This window comes from Megalops cyprinoides, chromosome 6 (genome assembly GCF_013368585.1).
Source record: "Megalops cyprinoides isolate fMegCyp1 chromosome 6, fMegCyp1.pri, whole genome shotgun sequence".
NCBI classification, from domain to species: Eukaryota; Metazoa; Chordata; class Actinopteri; order Elopiformes; family Megalopidae; genus Megalops; species Megalops cyprinoides.
The window spans coordinates 5,051,745-5,072,615 of NC_050588.1; the positions used below are offsets into that span (position 1 = coordinate 5,051,745).

The window sequence follows — 20,871 nt, forward strand, 5'->3', positions numbered from 1 at the left end:
CCAGGTGTGATTGCTTACCTGCAGGGCTCCTTTTCTCTCCACACTGTGGACGCTGGCTCTGCCGGTGGGTTTTGGGAGGGGTCTGAGAGAGGAGTGACTCGCACATCTATGAGCAGATTGTACACAGTGACCCTGAAGGGTGCGTTTACAGAGCAATAGTTTTAGTTTTTTTTTTTTTTTTTCCAAGATTTGGGTCTCTGGGTGTTCCGTTTGTTTTATTTTTGAAAATCTGAGTTGCACAGTGAAAACAAAGGAGATTGACCTTTTTAAAAAGTTTATTTTATTTTATTTTTTTTTACAATAGTCAACATTGTCTTGCTCAATAAAGAGTTGCTTTTGGCTGCTTCTTACAACATGGTGTGAGTTTGTGTTTTTAGTTCATGACTACTTGGTGTGTGTATCTGTCTGCGAAGATGCTGATCTCTGCTCATTATCTCAGAACTCACTATCCTTTTCTGCTTCAGGGCCATCCTCCCCCTTCTGCAGCCAACGGGACTAGAACTCTTTTTGGAGATCTGTAAGGAGAGGAGAATTAGTCTTCATCACTCTTAGCTACACTCGACACTCGAGTTTTCACCAGCTATACTGATACAACAGCCAGTTTCAGAGCTGGCTTATGTAAGGGCGTGAAGAGGAGCTGAAAATACTCATACTCATGTCAATGATGTGATACTTGCAACTATACTCATACTTTGGAAGTACTAGAATTACATTTTGTACTTTTCACAGCATTGCTATTCAATTTGATGAGCAAACCACTTAAAATAAATACAAGAGAATAAGAAGGAACAAGTCAAGATACTTAAAACAACACCAATTATGGTAAGTTCTTACAGTCTAACGCTAAATGAAGGAAGGAACGTGTTTTCGAAAGATGCCGTTGAGTCAGAAGCTCCAGCCCAGCCTTGCCCATATGCATCATGCAGTGGAACTCTCTTGCTGGAACACCTCCACTGACCCTCTGACCCTCTATATAAACTGCATTACCCAGGGGGCACTATGTGACACCCACCTGTTGCCGTTCTCTCGACAAGTCTAATGTTAATGCTAGTCTAAATAACAACATTAATGCTAAGCAGTGGTGGCTGGCAAGCTGGAAACAGGGGAAGCCCAAACATTACCTTTAAATTTATCATTACTTTCGGCCTGTTCCCCTTTATCCTCCTTGATTAACAATAAAACAAATAATTCACAGAATAACCAACACCAATCGCCTAAATAGAGTAAATGATTATGCCCGCGAAACAGCGCTGACTGTCTGAAATTTGTGCGCTATTGCGAAAGCTACAGCATAAGATTGTTTAAGTAACAAAGATAGCCAGCAATGCCAGATGGGAAATGTTAAAGTATTGTACCAGAGGCTTAAAATTATCGTATTTTGAGGAAAATTAACGTGAGTCATAACCAAGAGAACAAACGGGCGAAAATGGGTAATTTCAGAAAACATTGAGACGAACGACTTTTTGACAGCTCATTTAACTTGTAATATTATAACAATAACTGCATTGCACTGGGTAAATGTATTGCTGGTCTGTAAGTTACTGCATTCAATATAAAATACCTAAAATTTCTGATTTGTAAAGAGGATTTGATTAATGGTTAACGACAGCCATGCTCGTGAGTCACTTTCATCATCACAACAATGATTGGCCGTACATCACGTGAGAAGAGATGCGTAAACACAGATGTAGGATCCATATTTTACTATCCTGATCGTGTCAGGAAATGAATTAAAATGAGAGACTGATTACAACTACTAAGTGTCACAAAATGATCAAATTATACATTATAGGGCTTTTGGCATTATTGATGGTACATCGTACAGAGGGCAAAATGATTGTACAAATACAACAATTATCGTCCATCTGGCAACACTGAGGATGGCATTTATCGATTTAAATTACGTTAAATGCTCATGACACATCACAGCTTTTGTGAGGTCTGTGTTCTAAACGTTATTGTTCATTGCATTCAACCTAACCTAAAAGTTTATTCAGTAGTTTACATTGATTTAACTAAATTTAGCTCCAATTTGTATTTTGATATTTTGTAACAACAACAAAGGTATAATGTGAAGCATTTAAGAGGAAGCTTTGGGATTAGTTGCCACTTAATTATTCAAATAGCCATCCTTGTTAACTAAACAATCTCATGCTGTAGCTTTCGCAATAGCACACAAATTTCAGACAATCTGCGGTGTTTGGCGAGCATAATCATTTATTCTATTTACGTGATTGGTGTCGATTATTCTGTGAATTATTTGTTTTATTGTTAATCAAGGAGGATAAAGGGGAACAGGTTGACAGTAATGATAGATTTAACGGCAGTGTTTGGGCTTCCCCTGTTTCCAGCTCACCAGCCGCCACTGACACACACATACACATACATAATATATAGTATCGTACAGATATTACATTATTAAATTATTATATATTATAAAGTTAATAGTTTGGCAAATGGTTGTCCCTTTGAGTAAATAAATCTATGTTGTGAACATCAGCGATATCTCCTAGTATCTTTTATTCACTGTAGAAATTCAGAATGTAATACTTAATGATTTGCTGACACCGGCCGATACACACGCCAACATGTGAATAAGGGGAGTACCGGTACTTCTTTTTTTCCCCACTTCAAGCACTGCTCTGAACTAGACCCGCTGTGTCATAGGCTTCACTGACTTTTGCTGCACTCAGGGCCCGCAGACTCACCGCTCTTCTTCAGCAGCTCGCCTTTGTGTGACCGCTCCAGCCCCTCCACAAAGCTGTCAAACAGCTTCACATACTTTGCCAGGCTCGTCCTTTTGTAGTCTGGGGAAACAAAAACTGTTCAGGCCAAAGTGCTGATCTGGGCACTAACTGCAGATGAAGAAAAAAACATGCCCACTGAAATACCACTAGAGGGTGCTGTAGAGAGATGATGAACACGGACAGACCCGAGATTCGTGGACCCACCTCGAATCTTGCGCTTCTCTCCTGCATCCTTCTCGTTCTCTTTGGTCTCTTCTGCTTCCTCTTCAGTCGACCGGGGTCGGTCCAGCTCTTCACAGATCAAGCTGATGAGACAGGAAACTTCCACTGAACACCTTTCTACAATGCCGTCTCCCTAAGGGAGGAATGAGGAATGCAAATCTGTTTCTCTTACAGTACATTTCTGTTAGACCAGCTAAGCCACACTGTAACTAAGCCATAAAACACTACGTAGGTAAATATAAGAATCCTAAATTTGACGTTTTGTATTTTTGTACAGAGAAAATCCATGCAAAACAAGGGCCTAATTGTGAATACATGCAGCTTTTGTTCAGAAAAGGCTTCAGCTGTTTGTGGAAAATTCTCTATTGCATAACTTCATCCTTGGGGGAAAAAAAAAGATCACATATCACCTTTACAGCAGATACAGGGAGTCAGATTCTGGACGAACACTAACCTTATTGTTGGCACCTGAAAGGGATCAAACTGGTCCAGTTCCCTCAGGTCAATTGGTACAGAAATTCGCCCTGTTTGAAGCACAAACACATGCACTGTAAAAACGCAGTCCGTGACATGCAGAGGTTTCATCTCTTTTGATTTTAAGTTTTTCGGCAGTCACTCTCCATATCAAATCTCTACCAAATCTGGAATTTGGATTCTTTATTATAAGTTGTAAATCTGCCAGGTTCAGACTCTATGAAGCATGTCTTATCCAGTATGACTTGCTGAAATCCGATGTGACTGTGGTGCATTGCCTCCTTATTGAGCTGCTCCAATGTAGTGGACCCACTGCATCAGCATTCTTAAGCACGTGACTGAAGGCTTCACGGCTGCTTTTGTATTTCTAAAGGTAGTCATAAGTGACCATAGTCAAACATCCAAATACAGCATTGTGACCACTCCCTGAGCACTCTGTGTGACCTACAAAAAACGCTTTGCCCTGCAAGGCTAAAGACTGATTTTCAAATGTAAGGACTTTAGTAACATTTTTAAGTTTGGGAAAACGGACATTTTGAGCCCGAACATTTTAACAAACCTTTTAACACTAGACATCTAAAGGAGCAAAATTGTCAAAGTAAAGCAAAGCTCACCACAGCATTCTTACCATTCCTAGACTGGGTGACCGGGGCAAACACAACAAATGCCTATTGCTTGCGCAGCCCCTGAGGTAGGGCTCTGGGATATCGTACCCGTTTTGGGGTGCACGCTGAAGGGGCTCTTCAGCAAGTGGTTAACCCCTTTGCTGACGTTGACATCAAGCCGGGGGTAGCAGTACTGCAGCATGATCTCCTTGTCTGCATGCGTGGCCTTCTTGGAGGACGTCTGGGTCGGCAGGAGGGCAACATGAGGTTAGGGGAACGTTTCCACTGACCTCAGCTCAGTCTCTCTGCAGCTCATTGTCATCAGCTGTGTCGTTTCATACAAAGTCCTCCCTCTGACAGGATTTATAGCTTTTGTGTCACTTTGAAATGATGATTAAAGAATAAATGTAGGACCTTAAAGGTTTTTATTATCACTGTAACAATCAGATTCCCCTGATCGTTAGGCTACTCTGAAAAGGAATTTGCAGGGAAAAATACTGCTTGAGACACATCTATTTCAAAAGATTTTGTGTTCGTATGGAAACATACTTTTGGGAGTTCTTGGCTGCAGATAAGGTTGCCAATTAATTTTGGCAGGAGCCTCAATATAATGCAGAAGTTAGCAAACTAGCAAATTTGTTAGTGATTTCAAAGAAGAAAAAACTGGCAAAAATGATACCAAGCTAGTACGTTGACAAAGACATTCTATTTGCTCTGAAATGAAAATGCAAAAATGATCTGTATGTAGGGCTGCAACTAACGACTATTTTGATAGTCGACTAATCTGTCGATTATTGAAACGAATAATCGACTATTCGGATTATAAAGCACACAGTTACTTAATGGCTCTTATTTATCTATCGCCTTTTAAATTTAGCTTGAGGTTGGACTAATTCAGTGAGGGCACTTGCTTGCTGGGGAGTACAAGTCTGCTTCCTTTGAAGAAAGCCATCCATGGAGATCCAACAAACCCATAATTCATTCGAATTAAGACCTGATGTCATTGTGTATTTGTGCTTTACAACATAACCGCCACAAAACAATTGGGGTGGGGGAAAAAAATCTCTCTCTCTCTCTTTGGGGCAGGCAGTGAAATTTGGGCAGAACGATAAAAAGAACGGCTCTCAAGTACGACTCACATCCCTTCGTTCATGCCAAAGAACTGTTCAAAAGGCTCGGATGGGTCGCGAACGTAACATCACTAATTCGAATGCAACCCACATTGGGCACACACGCATAGACACGAGTTGTAGAAATCTTTCGCGGTTTAGAAAGTATCAAATTCTCCGGTGTTCTCTAAATGTGTGTACTCGGCAGCAACACTATCTCCAGCCATAAATGTCACCATGACAACGATGCAACGTTTAAGCAGAGACAGGCTCTAGTTTAACATTGTAAAGTTAAGGCACACTTGGAATGTGAACAGGATTGTTGTGAATAAGAGGTTATTATTTGCTACACTGTATGTTCAATGTCATTAATAATTTATTGATCAAGAGAAAATGTATTACAAAATGGAAAACGTTACAGCTCATAACGTGAAGTAACATGGCTTTTAACATTAACACTGGCTATGCTAGCTAACTAACTTCACGAGACGAGTCTTCATCATCCAGAGAGCCAACGTGCTCGTGTGATTAGCCATTTAGTGCACATGCTAAAACCGGTGCAATTAGAAAACTAGATTGGAAAAATTCTAGCTAATTTTAGCTTTGAGGAAACAGCAAATTTATATTAAAAAATATAGCAAATGCTAACTGAAAACTATGAGAAGCTTAATAACGCTAATGAAAACATAACGAAGTATGTAACATAATACGCGCGGTACAGAGCATAAAAAATAAGTTACGTGCGAAAGGGTAAGAGTGAAATGCTACCACACTTTTGAGGTCTTTGGTTGTAAGGTGTTGCCATCTGTATTGTTCACTCCAATAAAGCAACGCAGCTTAGGCTACATGTCTGAGCATTCCAAGTCAGCCGGAAAAAAAAACACGCGATGACGTCACCAACTAATTGACAATTAAATTCCTTGGCAACTAATTTGGTCATCGATTTTAGTCGACTACGCCGATTATTCGTTGCACCCCTATCTGTATGTTTTAATTTTTCACAGCTTTTCCAGGATGACCATATTTTTCACACATTTTGAAGACGGACCGTGGGAATCCTGGTCTTACCCGCTTTTGGTGCACCAGGGATTTGAGCCTTTCCCAGCGCCTGGCGGGGTTCTTCTCAGACTGGAAATAAGCAACCAGGTCCTTTTTTACATGTGCCACACAGTTAAGGGCCGTTTCACTCAAAAACACCCCCCAATTACTCCGTTTGCAACAGGTCACAGAAATGAGGTAACTTCATCTGGTGCAGTATATGCTAGAAATCTGAAATGAAATAAAGTCCTGCAGCCTGAAATCCTCTGTCTGGAACTATTGCTTCACCTACCTAGAATCTGTACCAATAAAACTACTCTTCATTTGCCTTCTAGATTACAGAAACCAAGACTGAACGCTGGGTTGTATTTTTCTCAACCTTGTGTCATCTGTGTCTGTTTAACTGTGAAAGACCTCAGTAAGACAGAGCAGAGAAAGAAAGCTTCCGTAAGAGACAGGCAGGGTCAGAATGGGTGACAGTTATGGGACTGGGATATGGCATTGTTGTGAGGGGTGACGGTTTGAAATGAGGTTGTTGTGAGGGGTGACGGTTTGAAATAGGTTTGTTGTGAGGGGTGACGGTTTCATATGGTGTAGCTGTGAAAGGTGATGGTTTGAAATAGTATAGCTATGAAAGGTGACAGTTTAAAATGGTATAGTTGTGAAAGGTGACAGTTTGAAATGGGGGCTGTTGTTAGGAAGGATATCATCAGGCAGCAGCGCCAGGACTTTGTCAACAGACTCCTTGTTGCTCAGGATGTCCTGCCCGGCCAGGGCGTACTGGCTGAAGTAGCGCTCGATCACCATCAGCGACTCTCTGCAGCGACAGTCAATAGGTTTCTTAATTATCTTTGACTAACGGAGTATATTAATCCAAGGCACATATATATGTTCCCACAGTTACACACACTGTAGGTTCATACGTATCTCACAGTCATCATCTCTATTCAACAGCACCTAGTATGGTTTCACAAGCAAATACATCCAGAGAAGGTTCTGACTTGGACATACACAATTACTACATAACCATTATACATCAACCCTATACAGGGTGTGTAGCTGCAATGTCCAATGCCAGTTCCTAGGCTAGCTGGCAATGTATATTCAAATCATTCCATTCATACTAACATATTTATAAACAAGCAGCTTATTAATAATAAGCGCTTCCAATACTGTTGACTCTCTATAAGGCTTTTTGCTTGTGTTGTACTCTGCCTCACTTCTAAGTCGCTTTGGATAAAAGCGTCTGCCAAATAAATGTAAATGTAAATGTTAATAATTTACCCACATCTTTCCATTGACTGTTAATCAGGGATGAATTTCTTTCCATCCACCAGTTTTAACCACTTAGAATGGCTACCAGGGGACATAGTTAATTGTGACATAGATGGATACTATTAACCTAACATGACGTGTGGAACATTTCTGAGAGGGGGGTTCTTACTTGATGAAGGGATGGATCGGGTCTGACAGCTGCACTTTCTTCACCGTTTCCTCCCCACCCTGGCAGAAAGTAAATCATTTCTTACAGTACACTCACATAAAGTAACAGTTCTGTATATTGGCTCACAGGACACTGAAAACCAAACGGCAAACAGCAGGCCCTCTTGTACCCATATCGATTCAAATGCAATATTAATTGTACAATGCACATCATGCCACACATAATTCTAACAAGATCCTGGACATTACAACACACAGAGCTCTATTAGCACAGACATGCACAGCATAGCATAGATATGCTTGTATGTATGTGAAAATGTGTGCACTTTAGGACCCAGCTTATTGGGGATTCATTAGTTAGGCTAATGTTAGATAGTAACATTCTGTAAATTGGATTGGTGAATTGGCCCAATTAAAATATATATGGTAAATATTTGCACAACATACATACCCACACCAACAATCAATGGAGCAATGGCATCCATTAGTGGGCTCACACATGCATTAGATTAGATAAGTGGTCCACATGTGTACCTGCTACGATCACCAATCTAAATCAGAGGTTCGAATCAAGCCTGCAAAACCCATGCTTGCCGTTAAGTGACTATCAGAAAAAACTACATTCATGCCTCCACTGCAAACAACTCCCATCTCGGAGGGGAACATGTCCGCAAACACAGCAGACAAATGCCTTAATGTCAGCATTAAAGCCGGGAGACGCCGGGACAGTGGGGCAGGGCCCGTCTCACCTTCACCAGGCTCAGGTACTCCGCCACAGCGGAGCGTGCCGCCACCGACAGCTTCCTGGCAGCCGGGTCGCACACCCAGCAGTGCACCCCTCGCCTGCCCGAGTACACCCACAGGCAGTGCCGGAACCCAAAGTCCTCTGGTCAGGAAAGCACATGTCAGACAAGGGTTATACAATAAAGAAACAACTGCTATCACTCCTGCTAACCCTATCCGGTGCTGGACTACATGTATGCATCAGTATTACTAGTTACTTAAGTGTAACTTGGATGAAGCAAGTGAATGAGTCTGCATTCCTACACTGCTTAACTGCAACTTGGATAAGAGGAATCTTCTGTTTAATGGGAAACGCTTTGAAAAAAATGGTCCCTGGGAAGTAACACTGGTTGAATGAGATTTTTTTCTTCATCAAGCAGCTTGTTGAGTAGTGTAACACATGAAAAAGCATGAGCACTGTGCTTGCACAGGCAGCAAGTCAAATGTGATTAAGGGCTGTGTGTTCCTTGTGTGTGCATCTGGGAGGGAGAGACAGGCTGAGACAAAGGAACAAGACTCTGCTGGTTTCCATTAAAGTTTCAACAGTTTCATTTAGTTCTCAATGAACTTACATGGCCTATGTTTCTGGTGAGTTGAGAAAGGGCATGATTGGTGGAATATGAAATCATGCAATTGGATTGATGTTTTTACTGAACGCTTGTGTGGGAAAAGTGTGCCGGTAGTGTACTCATGTATATGCTTGCACACATTGGTTTAACAGGATCCCCACATTAACAGTACGTTTCCCTGACTACCAAGCAGTCCCAATCAAAGCGGTAAAGCCTGTGCCAGCACTCAATACTTCTCATTTTGAAGGAGCTACATTGCTGAGGACAGCACTTTAAAGAGTGGCAGCACTGTAGTAAGCAGAAAACCTCACCTCGCAGCGCCCTGTCCAGAATGCGGATGGCAATGGTCATCAGAGTCCAGCACTTGGAGCAGATGTCCGCTGCACTGTGAACCACAAAGAGGGAGGCACTGAGGTTCAGACTTGCTCACGGGCTAAACGACAGTAAGCTCTCGATGTCTTCTGCTGTGCTGAGAGTTTGCAAGGTGCATGTGAAGGTGCGTCTCCTTGCATTCTGAATACAGTGCCTATGCACTGCAGTGCAAGCAGCAAGCGCGACAGGTAGAGGCAATGTGGTGTAGTGTAACCAAAAGGTTTGCCGGTTTGATTCCCCAGAGGGGCACTGCCATCGGACCTTGATCTGAACTGCTACCTTAACCACTGAGCAATACAAATTTATAATATTGTAGCGTGCCTTTTACTGCACCTTTTCCAACAAATATTAGTTATAGTTAGTGTAGTTATTCACAGCAGCTGTTATGACTGACCTGCAGCAGCTTCTCACGTCGTCGTAGTCGGTCATATCGATGTCAAAGACGAGCTCTTTCTCCAGCGCCTGGAAGGAGCCTGACTTCACCGTGTTGTGCTGGTTCGGCTGTTCGCGGCAGAGAAAACAGAAAAATTCGGACAAGTTTACATCACCGGTTACGTTCACCTCTGTAAGGATTTACTTGTAATCAGTGTTTTGAAATCTTACTTTAAAAAATAAAACCGCAATTACTACTCAATGTTGTTTCAAACGAGAAATCGAGGAGATATTCAGCCGAAAATTATTTTACTATCTATAATGAAGTCGCGGAACACAACAATATCACGAGGCACCAAACCCAAAGAAACTATTACAAACCCTGTGGCTGTAAACGGCGCCGATGTCAATTTTGTAAGGGTTCATCTTCTGCATCTCCTTCTCCAGTTCGCTCTGGTTGCTGAAGGACTGGTACCGGACGTAAATGTCATCCCTCAGGGTGAAGGAGAACTCGCGGTTTTGGAAGTAGTTCTTGGTCACTGTAAGACCAGACAATTAACACAATGAAGTTACGAGTAAGTACGTCATGTAGGCAGCTGGCTTAGATCGCTACCAGCAGTTTGATCTTCCGTGAATAAGAAACCGTCTTGTCTGAGAAGCAAGGGCTGTCAAGAGTCTCAGTTAACCCACCAAGCTAGCCACTGTGTTCTACCCTTCAGGAATCAAAGGGGCACCTAGCATTATTTGGGAGTTCTACAGACGTTAGAATCTAGACAGTAACTAAACGTTAGCCAAAATGTTAGCCAAGCTAGACAGTTTTAGATAAGAGAGCACGCTAACGTTAATTAGCTTGAAAAGAAAATGAGCTAGGCCCTGTCTGTACTACTAGCTAGACAGCCAAGCTACCACTAGCTAGCTGACCGGTGCAAGTAGTCACTTGTGATGAAACAAGACCACTGTAACATGTATATAGCAAAACATTGCAGCTAGCTAACCCTCACCAAAAGCAACATTTACATTTATTCATTTAGCAGACGCTTTTATCCAAAGCGACTTACATAGGTTACAGTTCTTTACAATGTTATCCATTTATACAGCTGGATATTTACTGAGGCAACTGTGGGTTAAGTACCTTGCCCAAGGGTACAGCAGCAATGTCCCAGCGGGGATCGAACATACGCAGCAAGTTTGCTAGCTAGCAAATACATAAAAGTTACATAAGTTATGGCTAATGCATAATGTTACTCACGTCCCCCGTAATTCAGCCATCGATAATACTGCGAAAAAGGGAAAAGTCGTCGGTAGTACAGGGGCAGAAGGTCCGGCAAACTTGCTGGGTCGTAATCACTGTCGGGCATTTTTGGATACAATACTGATAGCTGACAGGCTCTTCAAGACGTTTCGCTTTTTAAATACACCACTTTAGCAGCAAAAACGGCTACTTCCACCAAGGCACTTATTCAAAGAAATACATCGATTAACTATGCATCCTTGCACATACAGGAACGCATGCACTAGTCTCCACTCACTCTGACAGCCGCGTACCGAAAAGCGCGGGGAATGACTGTAACAAAACAGGAAACAACGCGCAGCCCGGGTGGCTGGGATATGTAGTCGGAATATTTAATGAGCCGTACACAATATCTGGTATAGGCACTACTTTAAACTACAGCCCCCACAGCACATTCGCATGTATCTACAAGAGGTAGATGCACATCTGTGACGATCCGCTTGTCAACTGATCCTAAATTATCTGGATTGGCGAGCAAGTACCACTGAGACGTTAAACTGGAGGGGCTACACATGAAGAATTAAAGAAAAAGTTAGCTGACAATGGCTAAGTGTTCTTTTGACCAGGGAAAAGGATATGTGCATATCTGTAATCACAAATTCTATAACAAACTCAGTCCCTAGTCTAAATGTATGTGTGTATGTGTGTGTGTGTGTGTGTGTGTGTGTGTGCATACACACATTTAAATCTTATTTTATTACTTGTTTATGTTGTAAATAAAGTATAAGTCAGTAACTATGTTCATCTAACTATGTGTCTGACGGTACAACAGTAAATAGCATATAGCAATGCTACAATGAGTAAATTGAAAAGTAATGTTACTCATATTTCTTTAGTTTTAAGAAAAAGAACAAGGTGGTAATTATTCTCATCCTTGTTTCCATCTCAAATGGAGAATCATCAGTGGCATCAATGGCAGAGCTCCAATGATCATCCTGAGCATAGCCCCGAACAGAAGGAGTTTGGGATTCCTGAAATAGTAAACACCTGTTGGTGATTACATTCTACATTATGTGGAGTAAGGAGGGATGATGACATAGCTTTGATACTGTGAAAGCAGTCCAAGACAGACAGACCAATGGATTTTAAGTAAGAGATTTTATGCATGAATTAAAAAAAAACACACAGATTCCCTGCTCTTGCATTTTAATTTTCACAGCAGCCAGTCTGCACCTCTTCTGTCTCTCCAACAGGGGGCAGTACCACCTCAGACTGCATGGTACTGCAGGATTATCCAAAAGGATTATTCCTTATAAAACCATGTAGCGTCCCCCCCTCCTTCACCCTCTACCCCCGCCTATGCTGCAGTCACACAGAGGAGAGTGTAGAGATGTACCGTTACAGGGGATGAGTCATGTGTTTCCATGGGGCTCCCAGCAACCGGCAGCATCTGCATTGTGAGCTCGACCAAGACGCCTCCCTGTTTTTGGTGTACCTCACCGCCCCTGTATCTTTTTATTTTGGCTGGTCTATGATGTAGGTTTGCACCCATTCCTGAATCAGATGCCTGCTCCTGCCAATGATTTTCGTCCGTGCCGATATTTCCCTGCACGCAGCCCCAGCTAGTCTGACCTCTTGCTCGGAGGTCTTGGAAAGGTCAGGAATAATCAGATGAGCTTTTCCCAGGGTGCAGAGTGACGTAAGGAACCATAAACGCACGTGACGCTGCCTTTGATTTTTGGGCCGACAGTACACAAACTGCAGCATTATCATCTGATTCATGTAGAAACACCAGCCATTTTGGACATAGTTTAAAAAGCTGAGGTATCTGTTAATGGTATATTGAAAGCTTGTACACTGTAATGAAATAACACATTTTTAGTTATTTGTCATCATACAGTGTCTTTATTTGTTCATCGTAATTCATCATAACAGACACATGCACACTCTCACATGCAGAGTACATGCACACACACCCACATACACAGAGTACAAACACACACACCCACATACACAGAGTACACACACGCGCACACAAACAGTGTACAACACCCACGCACACGTACACAGAGTACACACACACACACACACACACACACACACACACACACACACACATACATACATACACAAACGATGCACAGACACATACCCTCATACACAGTGTACGCGCATACACGCACACACACACTCATATACAGAGAATACACACACACATGGAGGCCTGGCCCCTGTCAGGGTGGTGAAGGGCGGGGCAGTGCGGGAGACAGCAGAGTGTGCACACTCTCCTGCTGCACCTGACTGAAGGGCCGTTCAGCAGAGGAGCGGCCTCGAGAGTCCTCCAGCTAATTGGCGCTTCTGTGAAAGCCGCGTCGCCTCCCCCTGCGTGATCTGCAGAGCACGGCTCTGCACACGGCAGCCACGTCCCGTTACAGATGCGGTGCGTGCTCTTGGGGTGCTCCTTTATTCACACCTCACCTGATGAACCCCCCCCCCCCCCCCCCCCACCAGAGCATCGTCAGCCCTTCCCTCCCCCACCCAACGCGACCCCCTCTGCTAAACACGCCCCTGACAGCTGTTTGGCCTCTGATCACCCATACAAGCTGGCCTTGCTTCCATGGCCCATTCCTGGAAAACATGTCTTCAACTGGATTTACGCAATGTTAGAAGCGAGGGTTACACTTCCGAGCAGCAGCTAAAAATACCATTTCTCACAAAAAATGGCCGTAGAAATATCACATATCATATTTGCATTTTTAGATATACTGAAATATAGTCATTCTTATAGCTAAAATAAAATATTCTTTATTGCAAAATATTCATTATTGTGGCAAGCGCTCCGTGACAGTGCAGGGACGTCATGAAGGAAGAGACCATGACAACAGATCTGAAACATGCATTTGGAGAGACAGTTGACAGGGTGGAGACAGGGGGTACACAGAGGACAAAATATGTGTCTTAAGGGAGTCTTCTTCAGCTCCCCTTTGTGGGTTTGCTGAATGAAAACAAACAACACAGATTCCCCAATGACAAAAAATCTTCATAGCCTTTTAAAACTTTATTTATTCATTCATTTATTACTTTGCTGCATTCTCCAGCTCATTCTTACTCCCCAGCCTTTAAGGGCAGTGTCTGATAGAACGGCCTAAATATTGATCATCGGAAGCTCGATTGTCATAAACCAGCGGTTGCCCTGTACGTGTCAGCTTGCTTCAGCATCTCCATTCAGCAGAATGTGTTTTCACATATGGTAGACAGAAATCAATGGATGATAATACATGACAGTGGTGGCGCTGTCACGGTGTGGCCTGATACACAGAAAGCAACAACAGCAGTCGCTCATGCAAACGTGTTACGTCTTTTCAAGTGGAAAGCGCGGGGACAGCTGAAAGATGACACCACGCTCAATGACGCCATGGCCAGCTAACACCCCGGGATGGATTAGGAAACTGAGAGCAGCACATCATAAGTCACATGTGAGTGAATGAAAAAGTCATGAGCGTCACCCATGTGTCCTCCTGTGCACTTCCATTGTCATTTTTTACCCCAGCAACAGACTAAGTGGGAGCTCCTAAAAGAAATGTATGGAGGAGACTGACAGTTGTGAGTCTGTGTCATATTTGCAGTCCTTTTTGATACCATAGCCAATGGAGCACTGAGCAGAAAATGAACTATTCTGACACTGAATCACAGAAGGCATTAGCAGCAGCAATGATATAAACAAGAGTATCATTCCTCTGAAGGATGCAGCACTTCCAGCTTTAACCTGTTTACTTGACCAGACCCTCGCAAAAATAGCTCAGCTTTACTCTGCAAACACAATCGGCCATAGTGGAGCAGGAAGGACAAAAGGCTACTAAGTAAAGATAGCCCAGGGATTGTATTGGGAACTTCCTCTCCACAGAAGAGACTGTTATAAGCCACCGAGCAGCACAGGCCAGTTTCCTGCCTCTATTCTGTAATGGCAATTGACTGGACGGAAATCTGTCTTCCTTTCAGGACGGTCTCAAAATGGTGCTGCTTACAAGCACTTCCAGAAAAAACAGGTGCTGTGTGAGCCCTAATTTCCTACAGTCAGGCTTCATGTTTGTGTATAAAAGCCCTCACCAATGAAGAATTTAGAACGACCCAAAGATTACTCTGGGTCCTCTGCCTGGTAGATATTGCATTACATTATTCTAATAAGGTGATTTATCATTGTAAAGATTTTACATGATAGAAATGATATTTCCTGGTATTATCACAACAAACAACTTGTCTGATATAAGAAAGAGGTCAGCTTTATGTTACGGGATTTCATGGTAGAACTTTACCAAAACTGTCACATAACCATTCGCTAACTCTTTAATCTCATCTTTTCCATCAAGTGAGGCAAAATTCTTGAGACCAAGTAGAGAGAGTCTACTTTCAATGCTCTTGATGAAGGCTTTAGACTTACTTACAGAACATGTTCAATATTTTGAAAGGAAACATGGGAAAAGGAAAGAACACATTTCAAACAGCAAATCATGGTGCTTGTTGTTGCCTCAGGTTCAAGCAGTGTGGTGTGGCGGTAAGGAGCAGGGCCCCTAACCCAAAGGCCAATTCCCATGTAGGCTTGTGCTGTTGTTTCCTCAGGCAAAGTATTTGACCCAAATTTCCTTGGTAATATCCAGTTCTAAAAATGGATATTTAATTTGCTTTGGATAAGAGCATATGTTATTGCAAATGCAATATGTAATGCATAATAAAATATGGAAGGAATTTTCCTTTGTAACGACAGAGGTTTGCAGATCTCAAAAGTTATTTTGTTCACAGCTTCACAAGGAACATGTGCCTACAGTTATATCTGTCAAACAGAAAGTGTTAGCTAATATTGAAATAGGGGATGGCAAAGTGCTGGAAGAATGAAAAATGGTAAGATGAACAAGTCAGCAGGCCATGGTGGTAAATACCCAAGAGTACTAGGAAACATTATTTATAAACCATGCAAAACTACGTAATCTCTTCAAACTTGAGCAATTCCCGATCACTGGAAACAAGGCAGCACAACAAAAAATGATAAGAAAGAGGATTGCACTGATTCCAATAACCACAGGCCTTTTGGTTTAGCTTGCAGGTCATGTAAGATTTTGGGATCTATTATCAGGGACGCGTAAGAAAACTTCCAGGAAAAATAATCACAATGGATATGAATCCCATTATAGTATCTCTTTTAGCTGAACTGCTGAGGAGGAGGGTGACTCTTAACTACAGAGAAATTTTGTTACTTCAGAACTGTCATTGCTGTAGTATCATTTGTAGTAGGTCTGCCCAGTTTTTTGGAAGGGAGCTGGCTGCTGCTGTGAATGGGGCTCAACAGATCACCTTCATGGGTCCTAATTTTCCTGCTCACCTCTTTTTGTATGCTATCATGTGTTATGTCTGCTAAGGCTACACATTATACACTACACTCAAAAATTGCTTGGCCATCCAGTGCTAACCACTGCCCTCTCCTTCCCCATTTGTCCCTCTCTCTTTCTCTGTCCTTTATAAACTGATATTTTCCATGCAGTTCCACTGTTTGTTAATATTCCATGGTTCTATAGGAGTTTCTAAACCACTTTTTTGGAGATCAGGAAATAATTTTCCAGTGTTTCCCAGTTTGCTCTGGGTGTTCAGGTTTTTACATTTCTTCTGGAAAATGTTCAATTCTTTGTGAGAATTTAAGCATACAAACAGACAAATGAAATTTGATTGACTGAATGATTGATGGATTGATTGATTGATTTACGAATTACTGGATTTATTCACAGAAGACATTAAATCTCTCAAATTTGGCTTACAATATAAATGCATTTGACAAGTCAGGATACATTTTTAGCATACAGATACCACTGACAGTCTCCTCTTCCCTCAAGGAAGAAAAAAGCTAGAGGACAGGCAATGTTTGTCTTGAGCATTCTGAGTGACGTTGATACAGCTTCACCAAGCAGTAATACAATCTGATCAATCATAGACCTCCCCCATTCGATTTATTGTGTCTACTATCAGGTATTTGTCAAGTTTTATAGAATTCACTTAATATTCTGAGGCACATTAAATGCGTCAACTCAAATTTGGCTTACAATATAAAAGCAGTTGACAAATCAGCATACAGTTTTTACCATACAGTACATGGGCTGTATTAAACAAAGAAACAGGTTGCTTGACTGATCACTGAGATTATGAAAGCCTGAACTGAGCCAGTTCTCTCAATTTTACAGAGTCAAACAAACCATGGGTGTAGGCTCTGAGCACTGCTCTCAGTACTTGACCATCCCTGCCTCACAGTGAGAACAAAAGTGTTGCCTTAAGATGGAGAAGGCAGCCAATTGTTAACCAACAACTTGATGGTGTGCGGGCTGCCAGAACCTGCTTCAGCCCAGACGTGAAGGAAAGAGTCAGGGGCAGGGGATTGCACAGGACATTTATTCCTTGTTGATACAGGCTAGCTGTGAGGTTCTCAGAACATAATACCTTGTAAAAAAGTTAATGCAGCTATTTGGACGAGTGAAAATTTTAATAGACTGAGGAAAACAGCTTTCTTACAACACAAGGTGCTGACTGCCAGAATATAAAAAAATGGTACACTGCTCAATTGCTGTGCCCCACCTATTAACCCTCTCCTGTCCAATCACACGTTCTTTGAAATTGGGATAAGCAACCCCATAATTTGTGCAACTCCCCACCCCACCCCCAAGTGTTTTGTAGGCAGGGGGTGAGGTGACACAGAGCTAATGAAACTGCATTGAACTGATACATGCTACAACCCTAGCCAAGAAGGCTACGACGCCATCATTACCCTTTTGCTTCTATCAGTTACCCTCGGGATCTGAAATAAACTCTAGAAAACATGACAAATACCTAACAGTAGACACTTAAATTGCTGGCAAAATTGAATGGAGGAGATCTATGATTGATCAGATTGTTTTACTTTATGGCTCTGCTCGGAGAGAAATATCTCTGTGTTTTGAAGGAAAAAGGACTCCTCTGGCTGACTGCTACCCTCAGCTTGAAGACCAGCGCTGGTCTCACATGTTTCTTTCACTCCTCAAAAAGTGCGGTGTCAGCCTGTTAATTAGAATGATTTGTTAATAATAAATATTTGTTAATCTGAGCACCAGTGGGGCAGCGTATGGGGTGCTAACTATAGCTGCTATTTTACAGCCCTCTGTTTTGTGTCCAAACATGGTGTGTGATGGCAGGGCTGGTAAACAGAGTAACTGCACCTCCGTTCTAACTAAAGATGGCGAAGCTGTATCGATGTTGCCTGGAATGCTCACGAAAAACACTGCCTGTCCTCTAGCTTTTCTCTTCTTTGAGGGAAAAGGAGACTATCAGTGGTATCCAACTGGCATTACTGCAAGCAATGCATACAGAGGGATGTCCATTGACACATATTTAACATCTTTTGTTATTGTTGTAATTTGTAGTAGTTCTCCCCCTTTCTTTCTCTGTTTCCCACTCTTTCTGTCCTCTTTCACTCAAAGGTTCTGTGTAAGCGCAGCGATCTTGAGGGACCATGGGGTCTGAAGAACAGTCGTAGGTATGAGGGGGCTGTCCCATTCACTGTCCTGTATGCCAGCACCAAGGTTTTGAGCTTAATGTGAGCAATAACAGGAAGCCAGTGAAGTGAGATGAGGAGGGGGGGGGGGGTAACTTGATTACATTTAAGGAGATTGTAGACAAGTCATGCAGCTGCATTCTGGATTAGTTGCAGAGGTTTGATTGGAGGAAGGCAAGTAAAGAGGGAGTTACAGTAGCCTGAACTAGCAGCTGTGTTAAATACTTACTGAGAAAGGGGTAGGATCCTTCAGATGTTGTACAACGGCTGCCACCTGCAAGAATGACAGTTGGCTATCAAGCATTACACCAAGGCTTTTGACAGTGCTATTGGTGGTAATGACAGCATTATTGGAGGTAATTGGTGTAGAGTCTAGGCTGAGGGAGAAGTCTTAAAAATGGGGAGGACTTGGATGGGAAGAAAAGCATCTCAGTTTTAGCCAGGTTCAGCTTTAGGTGGTGATCCAACATCCACTGTGGAACGTCTTTCAGGCAAGCTAACGTGCACAGAAATCTGTGAATCAGATGGCAGAAATGACAGGAAGAGTTGTGTGTCATTGGCATAGAAAAGATATGAAAAAAGGGGGGAGAAATGAGCCAAGAGATTGCGTGTAAAGAAACACAAGGAGGGGGCCAAGTACAGAGCCTTGAGGGACACCTGTAGAAAGGCTGTGGGGTCTAGACAACCCACTGTTCCAGGACACCCTGAAAGAGTGTCCAGAGAGCTAGGATTCAACCCAAAGGACAGCAGTGTCAGCGATCCCAAGCATAGTCAGGGTAGATAGTAGTAAAGCATGGTCCACTGTGTCAAAGGCAGCAGAAGGGTCAAAAAGAATCAAGACTGAGGAGTGGAAGGAAGCTCTGGCTGATTGAAGAGCCTCAGTAATGGAGGCAGTCCCTGTGGAATGACCAGCCCTGAAGCCAGACTGAAGATGGTCTAGAAGGTTGTTCTAGGGGAGAAAGGAGGATAGCTGGTTAGCCACAGTTCGTTCAAGTGTTTTAGACAGAAAGCAACGTAGTAAACATAGTAAATGAAAATTAAATAAATACCTGAAAGCAGAGGTGTGCTGCACTGGGTAAATTTCCCAGCTGTAGGGATAGAAAAGACCTTTCATTGCCTTGGATTCAAGGGATCCTCAAGATGGAGAGGGCCACAGCTTGCCCTACAAGGCCTCCTTGATATGCTGTAGAGGTATCTTGAATCTGCTAAGTAGTTCCTGCCCAGCATCACCATGTCTTCTCTGAACTCTGAGCAATGGTCTGACCCACACCATCCCCAGGATTCAATCAACATCTGTCCTTCACTTTGACTAACTATTAAATGCAAGTGGTGCTTTTTCCTTTCATATGCACAGTTTTGGCAAGTTCAATTTCCACCAAATTGAATGAGGAAATTGTGTTTGTATTAAAAAAAGAATGAAAACTTGCATTTATTGGTAGGTCAAAGTGAAGGAGAAACATTGATTGAATGCTGGGGTCTATGTGTCTGGGCTGTGAGTCTCCCTTCATTCAACGGCCCTTTTGACCTTGAGGAAAGTAAAAGCCTGCGGCACAATGGGGGAATACAGCCATGAGAGAGATGCCATTGCTACAGAACCAGACCCCCTCTCCTCTGAATCTCCTAGGTAAGTGCGCTGCCTGCTTAGTGTTATTAGTTGTAATCACCATATTTAAAGCGCTGTACCATAACTACAATTGTGTGGTAATCTCTACGGTTTCTTAGAAACAGGAAATCTTAACCTTAAGTGGCAGTTAATCAGATGACCATGTGGCAGTTTACAAAACGGCTGCTGTGCACTGTAAAATAATATGCTAAATGCAAAATTCCCTCTGAAAAGCCGTAGAGAGGCAGCCAAAAATGCCTGTAAATGAGAATTGCACAGCCCCCATTTATACAAAGGCAATATTCCAATTTGTTGAGAATTCTGAGCATGTCCCTATCGAATATTCAGCTTATTCCAAACAAAGCTGAATATTCCGTTAAGAATCAACATGCACAAATAGAAAGACATTTGGAATTGACAACAATATTAGCATGCATAGTTTATTCTCCTGGGAGTAACACACCAACAGACAGAAGGATTACAACAAAATAAATATGTGTTCAAATATCAAGCAGACACTTGATTGTGTGTGTCTTAATGATAATACGCAGTAAATACATATGACATGAGCAACAAGAACAAGAACACAGCCAGTCATACAGTGATACTCTACAATTTAGCATAGGTCTATTATAGTAATAATCTTTAGTAATTATCTTTAAAATGACACACCAGCTTCATACAGGTCTTATGACAGAATGGCCAAAAAGATAGGAAAAATCAAAGGACAGTCCTTTCA

General features: G+C 42.4%; 1 protein-coding gene across 1 annotated transcript; it reads right to left on the bottom strand.

The window, feature by feature from the left end:
- Positions 1 to 343: 343 nt before the first annotated feature.
- On the bottom strand, positions 344 to 11,278 carry prim1 (DNA primase subunit 1). The gene is made up of 13 exons (XM_036532087.1): positions 10,984 to 11,278; positions 10,116 to 10,273; positions 9,757 to 9,863; positions 9,302 to 9,375; positions 8,388 to 8,524; positions 7,640 to 7,698; positions 6,903 to 7,012; positions 6,226 to 6,317; positions 4,157 to 4,289; positions 3,424 to 3,493; positions 2,952 to 3,052; positions 2,709 to 2,807; positions 344 to 515 (listed from the first exon to the last, which is right to left on the bottom strand). The coding sequence occupies exons 1-13, from the start codon at positions 11,090 to 11,092 to the stop codon at positions 496 to 498; spliced, it is 1,269 nt and encodes a 422-aa protein (XP_036387980.1). The 5' UTR covers positions 11,093 to 11,278; the 3' UTR covers positions 344 to 495.
- Positions 11,279 to 20,871: the final 9,593 nt, after the last annotated feature.

Excerpts from the sequence above, each read along its gene's own strand:
- prim1 (XM_036532087.1), bottom strand. The coding sequence starts at position 11,092 with ATGCCCGACAGTGATTACGACCCAGCAAGTTTGCCGGACCTTCTGCCC. Across the intron at positions 7,013-7,639 it reads CCGATCCATCCCTTCATCAA|AGAGTCGCTGATGGTGATCG; the intron begins GTAAGAACCCCC and ends CTGTCGCTGCAG. Across the intron at positions 3,494-4,156 it reads CAGCGTGCACCCCAAAACGG|GGCGAATTTCTGTACCAATT; the intron begins GTACGATATCCC and ends TGCTTCAAACAG.